The 15,853-nt window shown below is 40.4% G+C and overlaps 1 protein-coding gene across 1 annotated transcript in view; it reads right to left on the bottom strand.

The window, feature by feature from the left end:
• The window catches only part of LOC133868174 (phosphatase IMPL1, chloroplastic), a 48,108-nt gene extending 33,687 nt beyond the window's left edge, over nt 1-14,421 (bottom strand). Inside the window, exons 1-2 of the mRNA XM_062304996.1 lie at nt 13,998-14,421; nt 594-661 (exon numbers count right to left, since the gene is read on the bottom strand). Of these exons, the coding sequence (XP_062160980.1) occupies nt 594-661; nt 13,998-14,294 (365 nt within the window). The 5' untranslated portion in view covers nt 14,295-14,421. The remainder of the gene's footprint in view (nt 1-593; nt 662-13,997) is intronic.
• Nucleotides 14,422-15,853: the final 1,432 nt, after the last annotated feature.

Genomic DNA, 15,853 nt, shown 5'->3' with positions numbered 1-15,853 from the left:
ATTAGAACATTCAAATCCTAAGCCACCCAAATCCCCCAACACGGCAAGGGGATAAGAGCTTAGAGGGGACAAAGCTTCCACCCTTTGAAAAGCTCCAATTCTTTATTTCCCCCGTCACACCTTAACTCCATTCCAGCCAAGGCATCTAAAGCACAACCAATACCCCCAATAACCGAGGAAGAGCAAGGTGCAGCGGGCAAGAGACCCCCACCCAGTCTTGGAATCCAACAACCACCATCCTCAGAAGGACCACCGATACCTGAGGAAGAGCAAGAGGCAGCGAGCATGAGACCCCAACCCAGCCATGGAATGAAGGAGCAGAGAGAGCCAAAGGTGTTACGGACAACCCTTGACTCAGCTAGACTCACCAGTGCTCCGTGGATCACGCCAGAATCAACATCAGAGGGAGGAAGAAATCCCCAACCCCACCCAAGCACAGGGAGGGGGGGGACAAATTAGGTCAACATTGCCGCTCAGGGATAGCCCAAAGAAGATTATGTAAGCATATAACTAGAAGTTATCTGAAAAACATAAGCATATACCAATTGCAAGAAAATTTCCGGAAAAAAAAAAAAAAAAAAAAATGTCCTTACTCAGTCACCAAGTCAGTAAGTCCTTTATATGTTATGTTTCGAGGCTTATTAACAGCATCCATCACAACCTGGAAATAAAAGAAGACAGGTGTGAGAAAACACAGGGAGATAATTGATGAATTATATTTCACATATTTCCAAACGATCCAATTATATAGTGAAATAACTAGCTATAATATATCTTATTTTTAAAAAAGTAAAATACCACAGTTTGGAGAAACTGCACAGAATGGACTTTCTCCTCTTGGCATTCTTTTAATAAATTGGTCATACTTCTTCATCCAAAATCAGTTCTTCATAGCCATTTGAAGACAATTTAAACCTTTTTTGTAATTATTGATACATTACAAACACATCCAATGGATTGTGATCCCACAACCACGTCCTCCAAGCCATTCTTGTGGGAAGAGGAAGTGCAATTTGAGCTAATGCCCTTTTTTTTTCTAAGCAAGCACAATTAAAAAAAAAAAACACAAAAAAATAAAATAAAAAAAAAAACCCAAAATAAGGGTGGGGCAGCCCAACAAAAGCCTCAGCACAACCAATACAGTGCTGGAAACGAAGATAGCTATGTAAGAAGAAAACTGCAGTAGGCTAGAGGAAAATTTCCATAATAACAATAGATAAATATGTAAGAAGACAATAGTTTTTCTTCTGATGGGTTATTTGGGATATTTTTATGTTGAAACAAAGTCATTCAAGATTCGGTCTGAATTTGGGAATGGAGGTGTTCCACTCACCAAATGGAGTAGAGGGATCTTTCGATCGGTTGTTATGGCCATACAGAGCATAGTCTGGTTGCTCAATACAATGGAGGAATTGATCAAAGGAGATACATCGAAAGACTTATATAGGACCTATAGAATTGGATATAGTGTTCCTGGAACTCTCAGAATACGGTAATGGAGGGCCGCGCAGTTTCATAATTATACTAGAGGGTTGACAAGGTAGTGGATGGAGACAATGCATATCGCAGTTGAGAAGGGTGGTGAAGCATGCTAAACAGAAAGATGTAGTCGGAGGGACGAAAGTTGCTATTTAGGGGCAGCGGTCATTCGTGGAAGTGGTGAAAGGGAAAGGGTTAGTTCAGGAAAGAGAGGATTCAAGCAAAGGTATTATGGGAAAGGATGATAAACAGCCTATTAAGGTATCAAACGGTTATGTAAATAAGGAAGCAACATCCATTCTTTTTGAGGAAACAAGCTGGAGGCAAAAGTCTAGAGCTTTGTGGTTAAAGGAGGGGGATAAGAACACAAAATTCTTTCACAGGGTGGCCAACTCACATTGTAAATTCAACCAAGTGGACTCTATGAGTATTAATGGTATAACTTCCAGAAATCCTGCGGAGATTAAGGAGCACTTAGTTCATTTCTACAGTAATTTGTACTTGGAGAATTGCTCGTGGCGGCCTAGGGTGGAGGGCCTATCTTTTTTATCCATTAAGGCGGAGGAGAGCATTTGGTTAGAAAGAGCTTTTGAGGAGAAGGAGGTGTGGGAGGTAATCAGGGATATGAATGGTGACAAGGCGCCGGGTCCTAACGGTTTCACTGCGGCTTTCTTTCAGAAGTGCTGGGATTTTTTAAAAACTGACATTATGGATGTTTTTGCAGAATTTCATTCTCGAGGAAAGTTTGAAAAGAGCTTGAATGCTACTTTTGTCTCTTTGATTCCTAAGAAGACTGGTGCCATGGATGTCAGAGATTTTCGCCCTATTAGTTTGGTAGGGGCGGTTTACAAGATTATCTCAAAGGTCCTTGCCAACAGATTTAAGTCCGTTGTGGGCAAGATTATCTCCAACACTCAGAATGCATTTATCAGAGGTCGACAAATTTTAGACTCTGTGCTTATTGCAAATGAATGTGTGGATAGTCATATTCGATCGGGGGAACCTGGACTCCTGTGTAAGCTAGATTTGGAGAAGGCTTATGATCATGTGAATTGGGATTTCTTGCTATATTTGCTTCAAATATGTGGTTTGGGGGAAAAATGGAGGGATTGGATACGTTTTTGTATTTCAACGGTGAGATTCTCCATTCTTGTTAATGGAACCCCTTCGGGTTTCTTTAATAGCTCTCGGGGATTGCATCAAGGAGATCCTCTTTCTCCGTTGTTGTTTGTGGTGGTTATGGAGGCGTTGAGTCGGATGTTGACTGCCGCATTGGACCAGGGTAATTTGACAGGGTTCTCAGTGGGTTCCAGTGATTCAGAGGCACTAGTTGTGAACCACCTGCTGTTCGCTGATGATACTTTGATCTTTTGTGGTGCCCAAGAAGAACAAATTCGCCACCTGAGATGTATCTTCTTAGGATTCGAGGCAGCTTCTGGGTTGAGAACTAATCTAGGAAAATCAGAAATTGTCCCAATTGGTGGGGTAGAGGAGGTTGAAAGGTTGGCCAATCTTCTTGGATGTAGGGTTGCCTCTATGCCTATGACTTACATGGGTTTGCCGTTGGGTGCTTCTTACAAGTCCAATTCTATTTGGAATGGTGTTATTGAAAAATGGAAAGGAGGTTGGCAGGTTGGAAGAGGATGTACTTGTCGAAGGGTGCCCGGTTGACTCTTATCAAAAGTTCGCTCTCCAACATTCCAACTTATTACCTATCTTTGTTTCCTATGCCAGTGAGGGTGGCTAATCGTCTTGATAAAATCCAAAAGGATTTTCTTTGGGGAGGCATTGGTGATGAGAAAAAGTTCCATCTAGTGAGTTGGAAGAAGATTTGTACACCTTTATACGCAGGTGGGTTAGGAGTTCACAATCTCATCCAGTTCAATCGAGCGCTCTTGGGTAAATGGTTATGGAGATATGGTAGGGAGAGAGAGGCTTTATGGCGTTTGGTTATTGATGCCAAATTTCAAAGTCTTAAGGGCGGGTGGTGCTCGAAAGAGGTCTTGGGTTCCTTTGGAGTGGGTGTATGGAAACATATTAGGAGGGGGTGGGAGGATTTCCACAATTTTGTTCGTTTTGAAGTGGGGAGTGGAGCTAATATTAGTTTTTGGCATGACCGGTGGTGTGGGGATAGTTCCTTGAAGCAATGCTTTCTAGCTCTCTTTTGTATTGTAAGGAACAAATACGCGATGGTGGCGGATAATTTGGTGGTCCTTAATGGTGTAGTTCAATGGAATGTTCTTTTCACAAGACATATCCAGGATTGGGAGATGGATATGGTTCTCTCTCTCTTCGACCGATTATATTCTACTTCGATTCGTCATGGTGAGGGTGACAGATTAGTGTGGAATCCCTCTAAAAAAGGTTTATTTGAGGTGAGTTCCTTCTATGTAGAGCTCTGTAGGAAAGATGGCCCTTCTCTTCCTTCCTTTCCTTAGAAAAATATTTGGCGTGTTAAGGCTCCAACTAGGGTGGCTTTCTTCGTATGGTCAGCAGCTTTGGGCAAAATTTTGACTCATGATAACTTGCGTAAGAGGAATGTTATAGTAATGGAGTGGTGTTGTCTTTGCAAGAAAAGTGGGGAGTCTATTGATCACTTGTTGCTTCATTGTGAGGTAGCTCGAGCCCTGTGGAGCTACGTTCTTAATTTATTTGGGGTTGAGTGGGTTATGCCACATTCGGTGTTGGAGTTATTGATTAGTTGGGGAGCGGCTATTGGGAGTCGGCATGTGAAAGAGGTTTGACGGTTAGCTCCTCTATGCTTGTTGTGGTGTATCTGGAGGGAGTGGAATGCTCGTCTGTTTGAAGATGTAGAGACACCTATGGTGGAGCTAAGGAAGTGGTTGCTCAACACTTTATACTCTTGGATAGCGCCATATCGTAGTTTGAGTGTCTTTACTTTTGTAGACTTCTTAAATTTACTTTCTGTTCGACCCGCTTAAGGGCTCTCTTGTATACTTCCCGTGTATAAGGGTTGCGCCCCTTAGCGCTTTTCTATAAATTGCTATTACCTATCAAAAAAAAAAAAACATCCTTGCCCGGAGATCACGCTGCATAGGCTGGGTCTGAAATTTTGAAGAAGGTTATGGAAGGTTATGCAGTGATTAAAAGATACTTTGTTGTCCCTTAAGAAGGAAATCGACAGCTGTCTGGAGCAATTAGATGTGGACCTGATGTTAAAGGGGGCGGATATGAGGAAGGCCCAACAGAAGGGAAGTTCACGGACCCTAAAGATAAGAATCGGGTTGACAGTGAAAATGACCTGGTAAAGGACCATAAGGAGAATGGGCTTATGGAGAATGGCCCGCATGATTTAGCTAAGCCTGGAATGGGAGCCCATAATTTAGTTAATGCGACGGGTCCGAGTATTCTTGCAGTGTACCGGCATTGGGCCTTATCCCAACATAAGATGCAGTGGTGAGTGAAGAAGGGGATGGCCAATATAACGGAGGAGACAAGTTGGAGCAGGGAGGAGGCATCGGAACATGTTTTTGCTTGGACGGATGACGCCGATAAGGTCAATGGGGGAGCAAAATTTCCCATTGATGGAGGGTCATCACAAGCGTCTCTTTTAGCAAGTAGTTCGAAGGTGGTTAAGGCTGAAGGAGATGGCGGATCTTTCTCAAGGAACGTCGAAGAGCACAATAAGGGTGAAATAGAGAGTATTGCAACAGTTCAAACCAATTCCAGCACGAGATTGGCTATAACTTCTCAATCACATGCAGGGGAGGTAGTAAGTGAGGCAGGGACTCTTGCACAGATGAGTGGCTATGAGGGTTTGGGGGAGAAGAGTATCTGGGGTGGGAAGGACCTTCCTAGGCAATTGTGGCATTTTCAGGCATCTATTCCGCAGTTGCTGCATCAGCCTATGAATGTCAAAGAAGGTGGGAGGGGGCAGTTTTTTTGGGTGTGTTTCTAAGAACATGGGTGATTTTCTAGGAAAAGGTTTGGGGGAAGGAAGAGAAGAGTGGCAGAAAGACCAGAGGGTGTGGGTTGAGGGTGGGTCCTGTTCAGTGAATATAAATGGGGATAATCATATGGCTAGTTTGGCTATGGTGCCATACAAAGTCGATGATTTGGTGGAGACAGAACCATTGGATGTTATTCCTGTGGATGTTAGAGATGATCGGGAGCTGCCTGAGATAATATCGTTTGATTGGGTAGTTCAAAGAGTGAAAGATTTATGTCATGTTGTGGGTTTGTCGTATGAGGGGTTTGAGGGCAGATGCTGGCTTTGTTTACAGCTATCTGGCTAGTACTTCTGGTTCTTCCACCAAGACAAATACCAAAGGAAAAAGAGAATTAAAGCGTTTGGCTTGCTCTATCAATTATGATGCAAAGAGAGGGCATTCACATAGAGATAAAGGAAAGGTAAAGGGCATCCGTATGATTAATGAAGCCTAAGATTTTATCTTGGAATGTGAGAGGGATGAATGAGGAGGATGATTAAGGGACTTATTAGAGAGTGGAAGGCAGATATTGTTTATTTGCAGGAAACCAAAGAGTTCATTAATAGGAAGCTGGTAAAGAGTTCCTCACCCCTTGGGCGTTTTTCCTCCCGACTTACACTTGGAGTGGGAGTCAGATGGTGCTGAGGATGAAGATTCGGCCCTGGCTTTGTTGGACGCCATTGAGGAAGATTTTCATCGGGGTAGTATGGGGAAGTGGCATAAGATCAAAGGAAGGAGAGAACTGCAGAATCTGAAGAGCTCCATAAACTACGACGTTGCGAGTGTGCATTCTAGGAGTAGGAGAGGAAAGGCTCAGGTTCTGTAGTTTGTGGGTTGCTTGTGGGCTGCGGGTGTTGTGTTTTAGGGTGTAGGTTCCTGTGGGTTTTTGGGTGGGTTTCTTGTGTGTTCCTTGTGGGTTGGATTGGGGTTCTTTGTGCTTGTAGGCTTAGGTTCCTGTGGGTTTGTGTGGTGGGTTTCTTTCTTTCTTTTTTTTGGGCTGTTTTTTTTTCGTTTTCCAACATTACGTTTTTTCTTGTATACTGCCCGTGTATTAAGGGGCGCCTAACGCTTTTAATAAAACCAGGTTATTACTTATCAAAAAAAGGAAGCTGGTAAAGAGTTTGTGGGGTTGTGCTCATCTGGATTGGTGCCTTTTAGGTTCGAGAGGGGCCTTTGAAGGAATTTTACTTATGTAGGATAGAAGGGTGGTAGAAAAGTTGGAGGATTGTCTGGGGAGATTTATTGTCACGTGTTCTTTTCGGTGTCAGTGATAACTTTGATTGGGCGATATCCGAGTGAGAGATCAAGAGATACCCATTATTCTGTAGCTATGAGGGAATTTTCAGACTTTATCTTTGAAGAGGGGCTCATGGACATTCCTCTTGTGGGTTACCAATTCACTTGGTCCAACAATAGGGATGATCAATGCTGGTCACGAATTGATAGACTTTTATTCTCTCCTGATTGGGAAGAACGGTTTTCTGATGTAGTTCAAAGGAGACTCTCTAGACTCTTGTCCGATCATTTTCCTTTAATGTTAGATTGTGGGGTATCAAACAGAAGTGGTGGGTACTTTAAATTCGAAAATATGTGGCTCAAATCAGAGGGATTTGTGAATCAAGTGAAATTATGGTGGCAGAATTATCAGTTTCAAGGCTGTCTTAGTTATGTGTTGGCTTGTAAACTGAAAGCCTTGAAAGTAGATTTGAGAAAATGGAATGAAGAAATTTTTGGGGATGTAGGCAAGCGGAAAACGGTTTTATTGGAGGGTATTCGAGAGCTTGATATCATTGGGGAAGGGAGAATGTTGATTAAGGAGGAAAGGGTGAGGCAGGAGGATTTTGCTAGGGAGTTGGAGAGGTTGCTTCTTTGTGAAGAAGTGAACTGGAGACAGAAATCTAGGGCTTTTTGGTTGAGAGAGGGAGATAAGAACACAATTTTTTCACAAGGTAGCGAATTTAAATAGAAGAAATAATACTATCGAATCTTTAATTGTTAACGGGTCATTATCATCAGATTCTACAGAAATAAGGGAGCATATAGTACAGTTTTATATGCAATTGAATTCATAATAGTACAGTTGGAGGCTAAAGGTAGATGAACTCTCTTTTCAAGCCTTTGGTCAAGAGGAGGGTTCTAGGTTGGAAAGAGACTTCAAGGAGACTAAGGTTTTTGAGGTGGTTAAAAATCTGAATGGAGATAAATCCCCAAGACCTGATGGGTTTTCTTTTGTGTTTTTTTCAAACATGTTGGGACGTTCTGGAAGATGATATGAGGGCAGTTTTCCGAGAGTTTCATAGTAGGAGTTTTGAGAAAAGCTTTAATGCTACTTTTATATCTCTCATACCAAAGAAAGCAAGTGCGGTGGATATTAAGGATTTTTGTCCTCTCAGCCTAGTGGGTGTTGTGTACAAAATAATATCTAAGGTTCTAGCAAACAGATTGAAACACGTGTTGGCGAAGATCCTATCGAATTATCATAATTCATTTATTAAGGGGAGACAAATTATGGGTTCAGTTTTGATTGCAAATGAGTGTATTGATAGTCGACTCATATCAGGATACCCAGGATTAATATGCAAATTGGATCTAGAAAAGGTATATGATTTGTTGGAGATGGAAACAATCTAATACGATTTGGTCCTCCTTGATTTATGCCTATTATTATTCTGATTTTATTCTGATTTGATCTTATTGTAATGTCATATTTCCTTCCATATTAGTTCGTAGGTCTCTTCTATTTAACCTATGTAACCATATGAAAGTATATCAAGGAATAAGAATATTTCTCTTTCTCTACTTTTCTACATGGTATTAGAGCGTGTTTAGATCCATGGCTAAACCCCTCTTTTTTTGGTTTTCTCCCGTTAGTGGTAGCACCGCCCGTGTGGGCTTGATAGAGCTCTAAAAAGAGTTGTACATGGTGAACATCTCTGCTACAATAGAGAGAGCAGCTAGGGAAGGCATCACCGGCTCAGTCTCAATCTCCGGTGGAAAAGAAGAAGAAAAAAAACCGTTGACCATGCGTTTTTACGGTGGTTCTCGGTTGTTGGTTGTCGACTAGCTCTTTGGCGGTCATAGTTGGTGTCACTGGCGAATTCTGAGTTTCCAGCGGCAATTTTGGTGTTTTCAGCACCGTCTGCTTGTCTCTAGCGACTTTTCGGCGAAATCTTGCAATTTTTGGTGTTTTTATTTGTTTCCAACGGCTGTTGTGGTATTTTCCGGAGGATTTTTTGAGTTCTCTGGTGACTTTTGTCGTGTTCTGTGGTGTCTCCAGCAAGTTCTAGCTGTCGCCAGCGAGTTGTTTGGGAAGATAACCTCTATTTGGTTCTGGTTGTTTGTTGTTCCCAATCCTAGATAAGGATAGCTGGAGTGGTGTTTAGCTTTTCCCTATCCTAGATAAGGATAGTTGGGTTTGCTTCATTTTCGGTCCAGTTCAGTGTCTTTTCTTACCGGTTCACTAGGTCTCTTCCATTATTCTGACCAGTTCAGCCTCTTGTAAATCCAGTTCAGTGGGTTTTTACCCGGTTCAATGCTTTTCTTGACCGGTTCAGTACTGTTTGGCCCGGTTCAGTGGTGCTTTATCCGGTTTAAAGTGTTCTAAGGCCGGTTCAGTGCGTTTCCTGTCAGTTCAAAGCATTTTCATGCCAGTTCAGATCATTTCTGACCGGTTCAGCACATTTTTTTCATCCGGTTTAGTGTCTTCTTCAACTGATTCAGTGGTTTTCTTTCCGGTTCAAATGGTTTATCACACGATTGGGCTACATGGAGCAACCATTGGTTCGGGGAGTACTAGAGTAAGTTACAAGTTGTCGTTCTCGTTAGTTTCCCCGTCATTGGTGGTATTGATGATCAATTCAAGTGTTTCTTTAATCTCCCTTGAGCTTGAGCCCAAGTGCTTTTGTATTGGAGCTATTTTGTTGGATGTTTGAAACTCACAAAATGGGGATAGAGAGTCAGGTGACCTCACATTGTGAGAATCTAACTCTCCACACACGAGGCTCAAGATGTCGGGAGACTTGTTGTGGCTGTCCTACAAGAAGTCAAGGGGGTCATTCAAAAGATATCATCTAGATACCATATGTGAAGACAGGAGAACAACTTGCGTATAGACGACAAATTGCATATATTTTGACAAATGGAGTGTCTAGCAGTGTCTTTCATTCAACCTTATGAAAGCTGAGTAGACATCTATGACTCAGCTTGAGGGGGAGTGTTGGAGATGAAAACAATCTATACAATTTGGTCCTCCTTGATTTATGCCAATTATTATTCTGATTTTATTCTGAATTGATCTTATTGTAATAAGTCATTTTTTCTTTCCATATTAGTCCGTAGGTTTTTAACCTATGTAACCGTATGAAAGTATATCAAGAAGTAAGAATATTTCTCCTCCTCTACTTTTCTACATGATCATCTGAATTGGGAGTTTTTGTTGTACTTGTTGGAAATGAGAGGTTTTGGGAAGAAATGGAGAGCATGGATAGCTTTTTGTATTTCTACAGTTCGCTATTCAGTTTTAATAAATGGAGCACCCTCTGAATTCTTTAGTAGTATTCAGGGTTTAAGACAAGGAGATCCGTTATCACCTTTGCTTTTTATAGCGGGTATGGAGGCTCTGAGTAGGATGATGTCGGCAACAGTAGATAGGGGTCTTTTAGATGGCTTTATAGTGGGCTCGAGAAATGTTGCAAGAATGGTTGTTCGCACTTGTTGTTTCAAGTTGATACCTTGATTTTTGCAAGGCTAATGGTGAAAATCTTTGGAATTTAAAATGTCATTTTTTATGTTTTGAAGCAGTCTCAGGGTTGAAGATTAATTTGTCAAAGTCAGAGATCATTCCTATTGGAGAAGTGGATGATGTAGAAAGTTTGGCCAAAATATTTGGGTGTAGGTGGCTCTATTACCGATGAAATATTTGGGTCTTTCTTTGGGGGTGCCATACAAGTCAGCTTCTTTATGGAATGGTATTCTAGAAAAAATGAAATTATGGAATTATGGGTGTTGGCGGGTTGGAAGAGGCTATATTTGTCGAAGGAAGGGAGGTTGACACTGATCAATTAAGTACTTTGTCATTACCCACATATTATTTATCTTTGTTTAAGAGGAGCAAGGAATCTATTGATCATCTTTTTCTCCATTGTGAAGTGGCAAGAGAATTATGGAGTGCGATCTTTACCCTTTCGGAGTCCAATGGGTTATTCCTAGAAAGGGTGAGACAGCTGTTAGATAGTTGAAGAGGTCAGGTGGGTAGTCGTTTAGTTCTATACTTATGGAGGATAGCCTCGTTGTGCTTAATGTGGAGAATATGGAGAGAGTGGAATACAAGATGTTTTGAAGATCGTGTGAGGACGAAGGGAGAGCTCAAGAATACCTTGGTCAAATCGCTCTTTTCTTTTCTTTTTTGATAAGTAATTACAATTTATAAAAATAAGTGCTGAGGGGCGCAACCCTTATACACGGGAAGTATACAAGAGAACCCTTAAAAGGGACGAACAGAGAATAATTTTAAAAAATCTACATAAGTAAAAACATTCAAGCTATGATAGAACACTATCCAAATATATAACGTATTAAGCAATCGCTTCCGTAGCTCCACCATAGATGTCTCTACATCTTCAAAGAGCCACGCATTCCGCTCCCTTCAAATACACCACAATAAGCACAAAAGAGCTAACCGCCAAGCTTCTATAGCATGACCATACCCAATCGCCACCCCCAACTATTCAACAACTCCAACACCATTCGTGGCATAACCCACTCTACCCCAAATAAAATAAGAATGTAGCTTCAAAGATCCCGGGTGATTTCGCAATGAAGCAACAAATGATCAATAGGCTCCCCACTCTTCTTACACAAACAACACCACTCAATCACTATAACATTCCTCTTATGCAAGTTATCATGCGTCAATATTTTGCCCAAAGCTGTTAACCATACGAAGAAAGCCACCATTGTTGGAGCCTTAACACGCCATATATTCTTCCAGGGAAAAGATGGAATAGATGGGCCATCTTTCCTAATAAGCTCTTCATAGAAGGATCTCACCTCAAATAAACATTTTTTAGAGGGATTCCACACTAACCTGTCACCCTCTCCAGGTTGAGCCAAAATGGAGTACAATCGATCAAAGAAAGAAAGGACCCTATCCATCTCCCAATCCTGGATTTGCCGCGTGAAAAGAACATTCCACTGAATAATACCATTATGAACAGCCAAATAATCCACCACCATCGCATCTTTGTTCCTCACAATACTAAAAAGAGCTAGAAAGCATTGCTTCAAGGATCTCCCCACACCACCAATCATGCCAAAAACTAATATGTGATCCATTCCCCACCTCAAAACGAACAAAATTGTGAAACTTCTCCCACCCCCTCCTAATATGTTTCCACACACCCACTCCAAAAGAACCCGACACCTCTTTCGAGCACTACCCACCCTTTAGACTCTCAAATTTGGCATCAATCACCAATCGCCATAAAGCCTCTCTCTCCCTACCATATCTCCACAACCACTTACCCAGGAGTGCTCGATTGAACTGGATGAAATTGTGAGCTCACAAATCGCTCTTTAATTGTATAGGGACGTAAAATATTTCTCATTTTTCTAACTTTTCTGAATTTGTGGTTTTTTGTTCTTTTAGCATTTACGAGGGACTCTCTTTGTATACATCCAGTGTACAAAGATTGCGCCCCTCTGCGCTTATCACTAAAATGAGTTATTTATAAATTTTAAAATATATATATAAATCTAAAAAAAAAAAAAAAAAAAAAAAAAAAAAAAAAAAAAAAACACTATTGGGAATGGGCCAAATGATTGGCTCGGCCCCATTGTGTTCTTGGCTCACAAGCCAAGAGAGGGACCGCCTTATATGGCAGTTTGAAAGGGCAATCCAAAGGTGAATCTGCCTAAAATAACATCTACTGCAGCAACAAGCAGCCTTGAGAACCACAACAGAAAGAGAAGCACTGATGTTGGGTAAACCAAAGCCGTCGAAGAAAAGCACCACAATGGCTTCCAGTGAGGGAGGTACCCGAAGAAATAGACTTGGTGGACACCTCATCTGGATCTGAGACTCCATAGGCCAAAAAGAGGATACCATCTATGAAGATCTAATGAAGAAGGGGAGGAGAACCCAAGGATCCGCCGCATGAGCAAAAACAAGGTTGTGGTGGTGGCGGCGCGTGGTGAGCACGTGCTGTAGCAGGGAAGGTTTCCAGAATTAGGGGAGGCCGGTGAATCTGACGGGGTGTAGCATGGGCGGTGGAGAGGAGAGGGACACGGTAGATCTGGCTTCCAAGTTTGCAAATAGAAAAACAAAAAATAAAATAAAATAAAATAAAGGAAGAAAAAAAAGGAGAGGGGAAAAAGAAGGAAGGGGGCGGAAGAGCGAGGAAGGTGAACCAAAGTTAGGCGGAAAGAAAGACAAGCTCTCTGGAGGAAAAAGAGAGACGGGCTCTTGGCCACGAGATAATTTGAGCTAATGCTCATTGCAAACAATTTCAACCTTTAAATTACAACAATAAAAAGGGGCCAACTATTTTAACCAAAATTTTGACTTTGTAAAAACTTCCAGAAAAATTGAACCAAAGTCCCTTTTGTGTACTTCAGCCAAATTAGGTTTATGACCACAATCAGTCTATAATTATAAACCATAGATTTCGGATTCTCTGAAAATTAGTAAGGACTGGCATCAGAAATTTTAGGACTAGGAAGTTTAATTACACTGAGAGTCATTCAATGCTAATATCTATGCATAGGCCATTTTACAGAATGAAAGGTTTCACTCCAATGCTATCTAAATTGCAATTATCTTCAAAAAAAAAAAATAGTAGGACACAGAGAATTTCATAATCCACTGCTAAAAGTGCATAATCGAGATCTATAGGCTCAATCAAAATATGTTTAGTATATACTTAGTTCGTGACCCTGCTTCACCTTAATTGTTATTTGAAGAAGTAAAAGTTATGTCTTGGTCCGAGTGGGTATAGCATTTCTCTTCTACATGTCCATGGAGTTTTGAAAAATCCAGACATCTCAGAGATAGATAAAGAGGTAGGAATTTATTGAACGAACCGCACTCCTTCGTATACGTCAGGAGTCCATTGATGAGAAGGGGCTGGAATATCCAAAAAGGCATTTAGGGAATTGGCCTTTTTCTATCTCTATTCGTTCCATTTGAAGAAAGGAAGGATCCCAAAGAATCGATCTTTCTTTTAGTTGTTGAATCTCTCCCACGTTATTAAGAGAAATGCTACACAAACTCCCAAGTTTATACTTCCATAATGTGACAGTGAAAATTAGCATTGGATGTTCTAAAGAACAGCTGAAGCTGGCATTCACGATAAGATCAAATTCTAAGCACCAGGCCCTAAATGGCCAAATCAACTGGATATTCTCATGTATAAATTCAAAAGCTCATGAACTGCACACTTCTACAATAAATTAAATTTAAAAGATAAAATAAAACAATCAGCATTGTAAAATTGGGAATGTAAAAAAATTAAATAAAGAAAAGGTCACTATCTGGGTTCTTCTTAAAGAAAAGAAAGAAAGAAAGCAAACCTCAGCACCAGTCTTAGCAGCAGTCTCAACCACCTGAATGAGATGGCTAGGTAGAATGGGTCCAGTAGATTTGGCACCCATCTTTGGATACTGTTTCTGGTTCGGAATTTCAGATAACACGGCCTTTGTGCAAAGTTTTCTTCTGGGTTTGGCCTTGAAAAACCGGATGCCTCCAAACCCATGTTGGAATTTGTCGCTAAAATCCAATAGTGTTCGCTGGTTTGATCGAATTTCCGATCTGGGTATTTGAGAAAATTTCAGAGGAATGCTAGTGGTGAAGACCGTGGAAGTGCCCATTTGAATTGAATAAAAATTCAATTTCCAACTTTTCTCAGTTGCTCTGTAATGCAGTCAGAGCTTTTGAGGTATTGGACGCCGTACTTGTGCCACAGATTTTGTAGAATAAGGATCCTCAAATTCTCTGTCCCCCAATTTGTAAAATTTTGAGTATGTTATTGTGAAATAGCATTTATGGGTTCTGACCAAATAAAAATTGAGCTGCATAACTACTTATTCGATTAGGTGGGTCTCATAAGTATTATCTCATAATCACATGCCTGAATTTTCTCAAATTCGAACAAATAATTTGAGAAGATCCTAATCCGATTTTATAATGGTATCTGAAGGAGATGGCAAAAGTATTCTCCCGTCTGGCAGCTTTCTCTATTTGTTTGTTTGGTGCTTTGATAGTTTGTTTTCTTATGTGACAAGTACTGTTATCCCTATGCCATGGTCTCTAGAAACCCTGCTTTTTCTCAAAATAAAAAGTTTAGTAAAAACTAAGAATAATTGTACCACTGGTCCCTGTGGTTGGCCTAATTATAAATCACTCCCTATAGTATCAACATTAATTCAGAGATCCATGTAATTGGCTTAATTTACAAATCGATTCCTAGAGTCAAATTCTGTTAAAAATTTTGACAGATTCCATTAAACGCCACGTAAGCGTCATGCCAACCAATAAGATGGTGATACGTGTCCATTTTAATAAAAAAAAATATAATTATATTAATAAATAAATAAAAATAAAACATATTTAAATAAAAAATAAAAATAAAAAAGAGCAAAGGGGTGGCTGCCAGTGGCCGCAGTGGTCAGGGGTGGCGCGCGGCCACCCCAAATTGCGTTTCGGGGTGGCCGCCAACCTTTGCCTTTTTTTTTAATTTTAATTTTTTTTTAAAAAAGTTTTATTTATTTTTTAATATATTTATATTTTTTATTAAGATTGACAAGTGTCGCCATCTTATTGGAGCTTACATGGCGTTTAATGAAATCTGTCAAAATTTTTAACGGAATTTAACTCCAATGATAGATTTGTAAATTAAGCCAACCACAAGGATTTCTGAATTCATGTTGATACCACAAAGAGTGACTTATAATTTATGCCAATTACAGATACCAAATGTACAATTATCCCTAAAAACTAGTATAAGTGATTTTAAAGGGTGTATTTACTTACCACTTGCCAGAGTGGCAAATATGAAAAATTGTCCCTTCATCGAAAACCCTACAAGTCTTCAATTTAAACTTTTCATAAATAAGGAAAAAAAATTGTGGTAAATGTATAATAAATTCCTAAGTCAACGCGTAATTTGAAATTAGTTCATCATTTTCTAAAAATCAATTTTTACTCTTTTAGTTTGTCGCGGATTTGAAATCAGTTCTTCCGTCCATTTTCCCAACTTTCGTTAGTGTCACATCAGCCTTTTTGCAACATCACCTTAAAATATTATATTTTTAATAATTTTATTAAACAAAATGAAAAGAAAAGAAAATGGGGTTTGGGGGGTGGCTCGCCGCCTCCCTCGTGGGCCGGGGGTGGCTACGTGCCACCCCAGAGGTAGCATTATAACACA

The sequence above is a fragment of the Alnus glutinosa genome, chromosome 5 (genome assembly GCF_958979055.1).
Source record: "Alnus glutinosa chromosome 5, dhAlnGlut1.1, whole genome shotgun sequence".
Classification (NCBI taxonomy): domain Eukaryota; kingdom Viridiplantae; phylum Streptophyta; class Magnoliopsida; order Fagales; family Betulaceae; genus Alnus; species Alnus glutinosa.
This window is presented reverse-complemented; position numbering and strand designations above follow the sequence as displayed.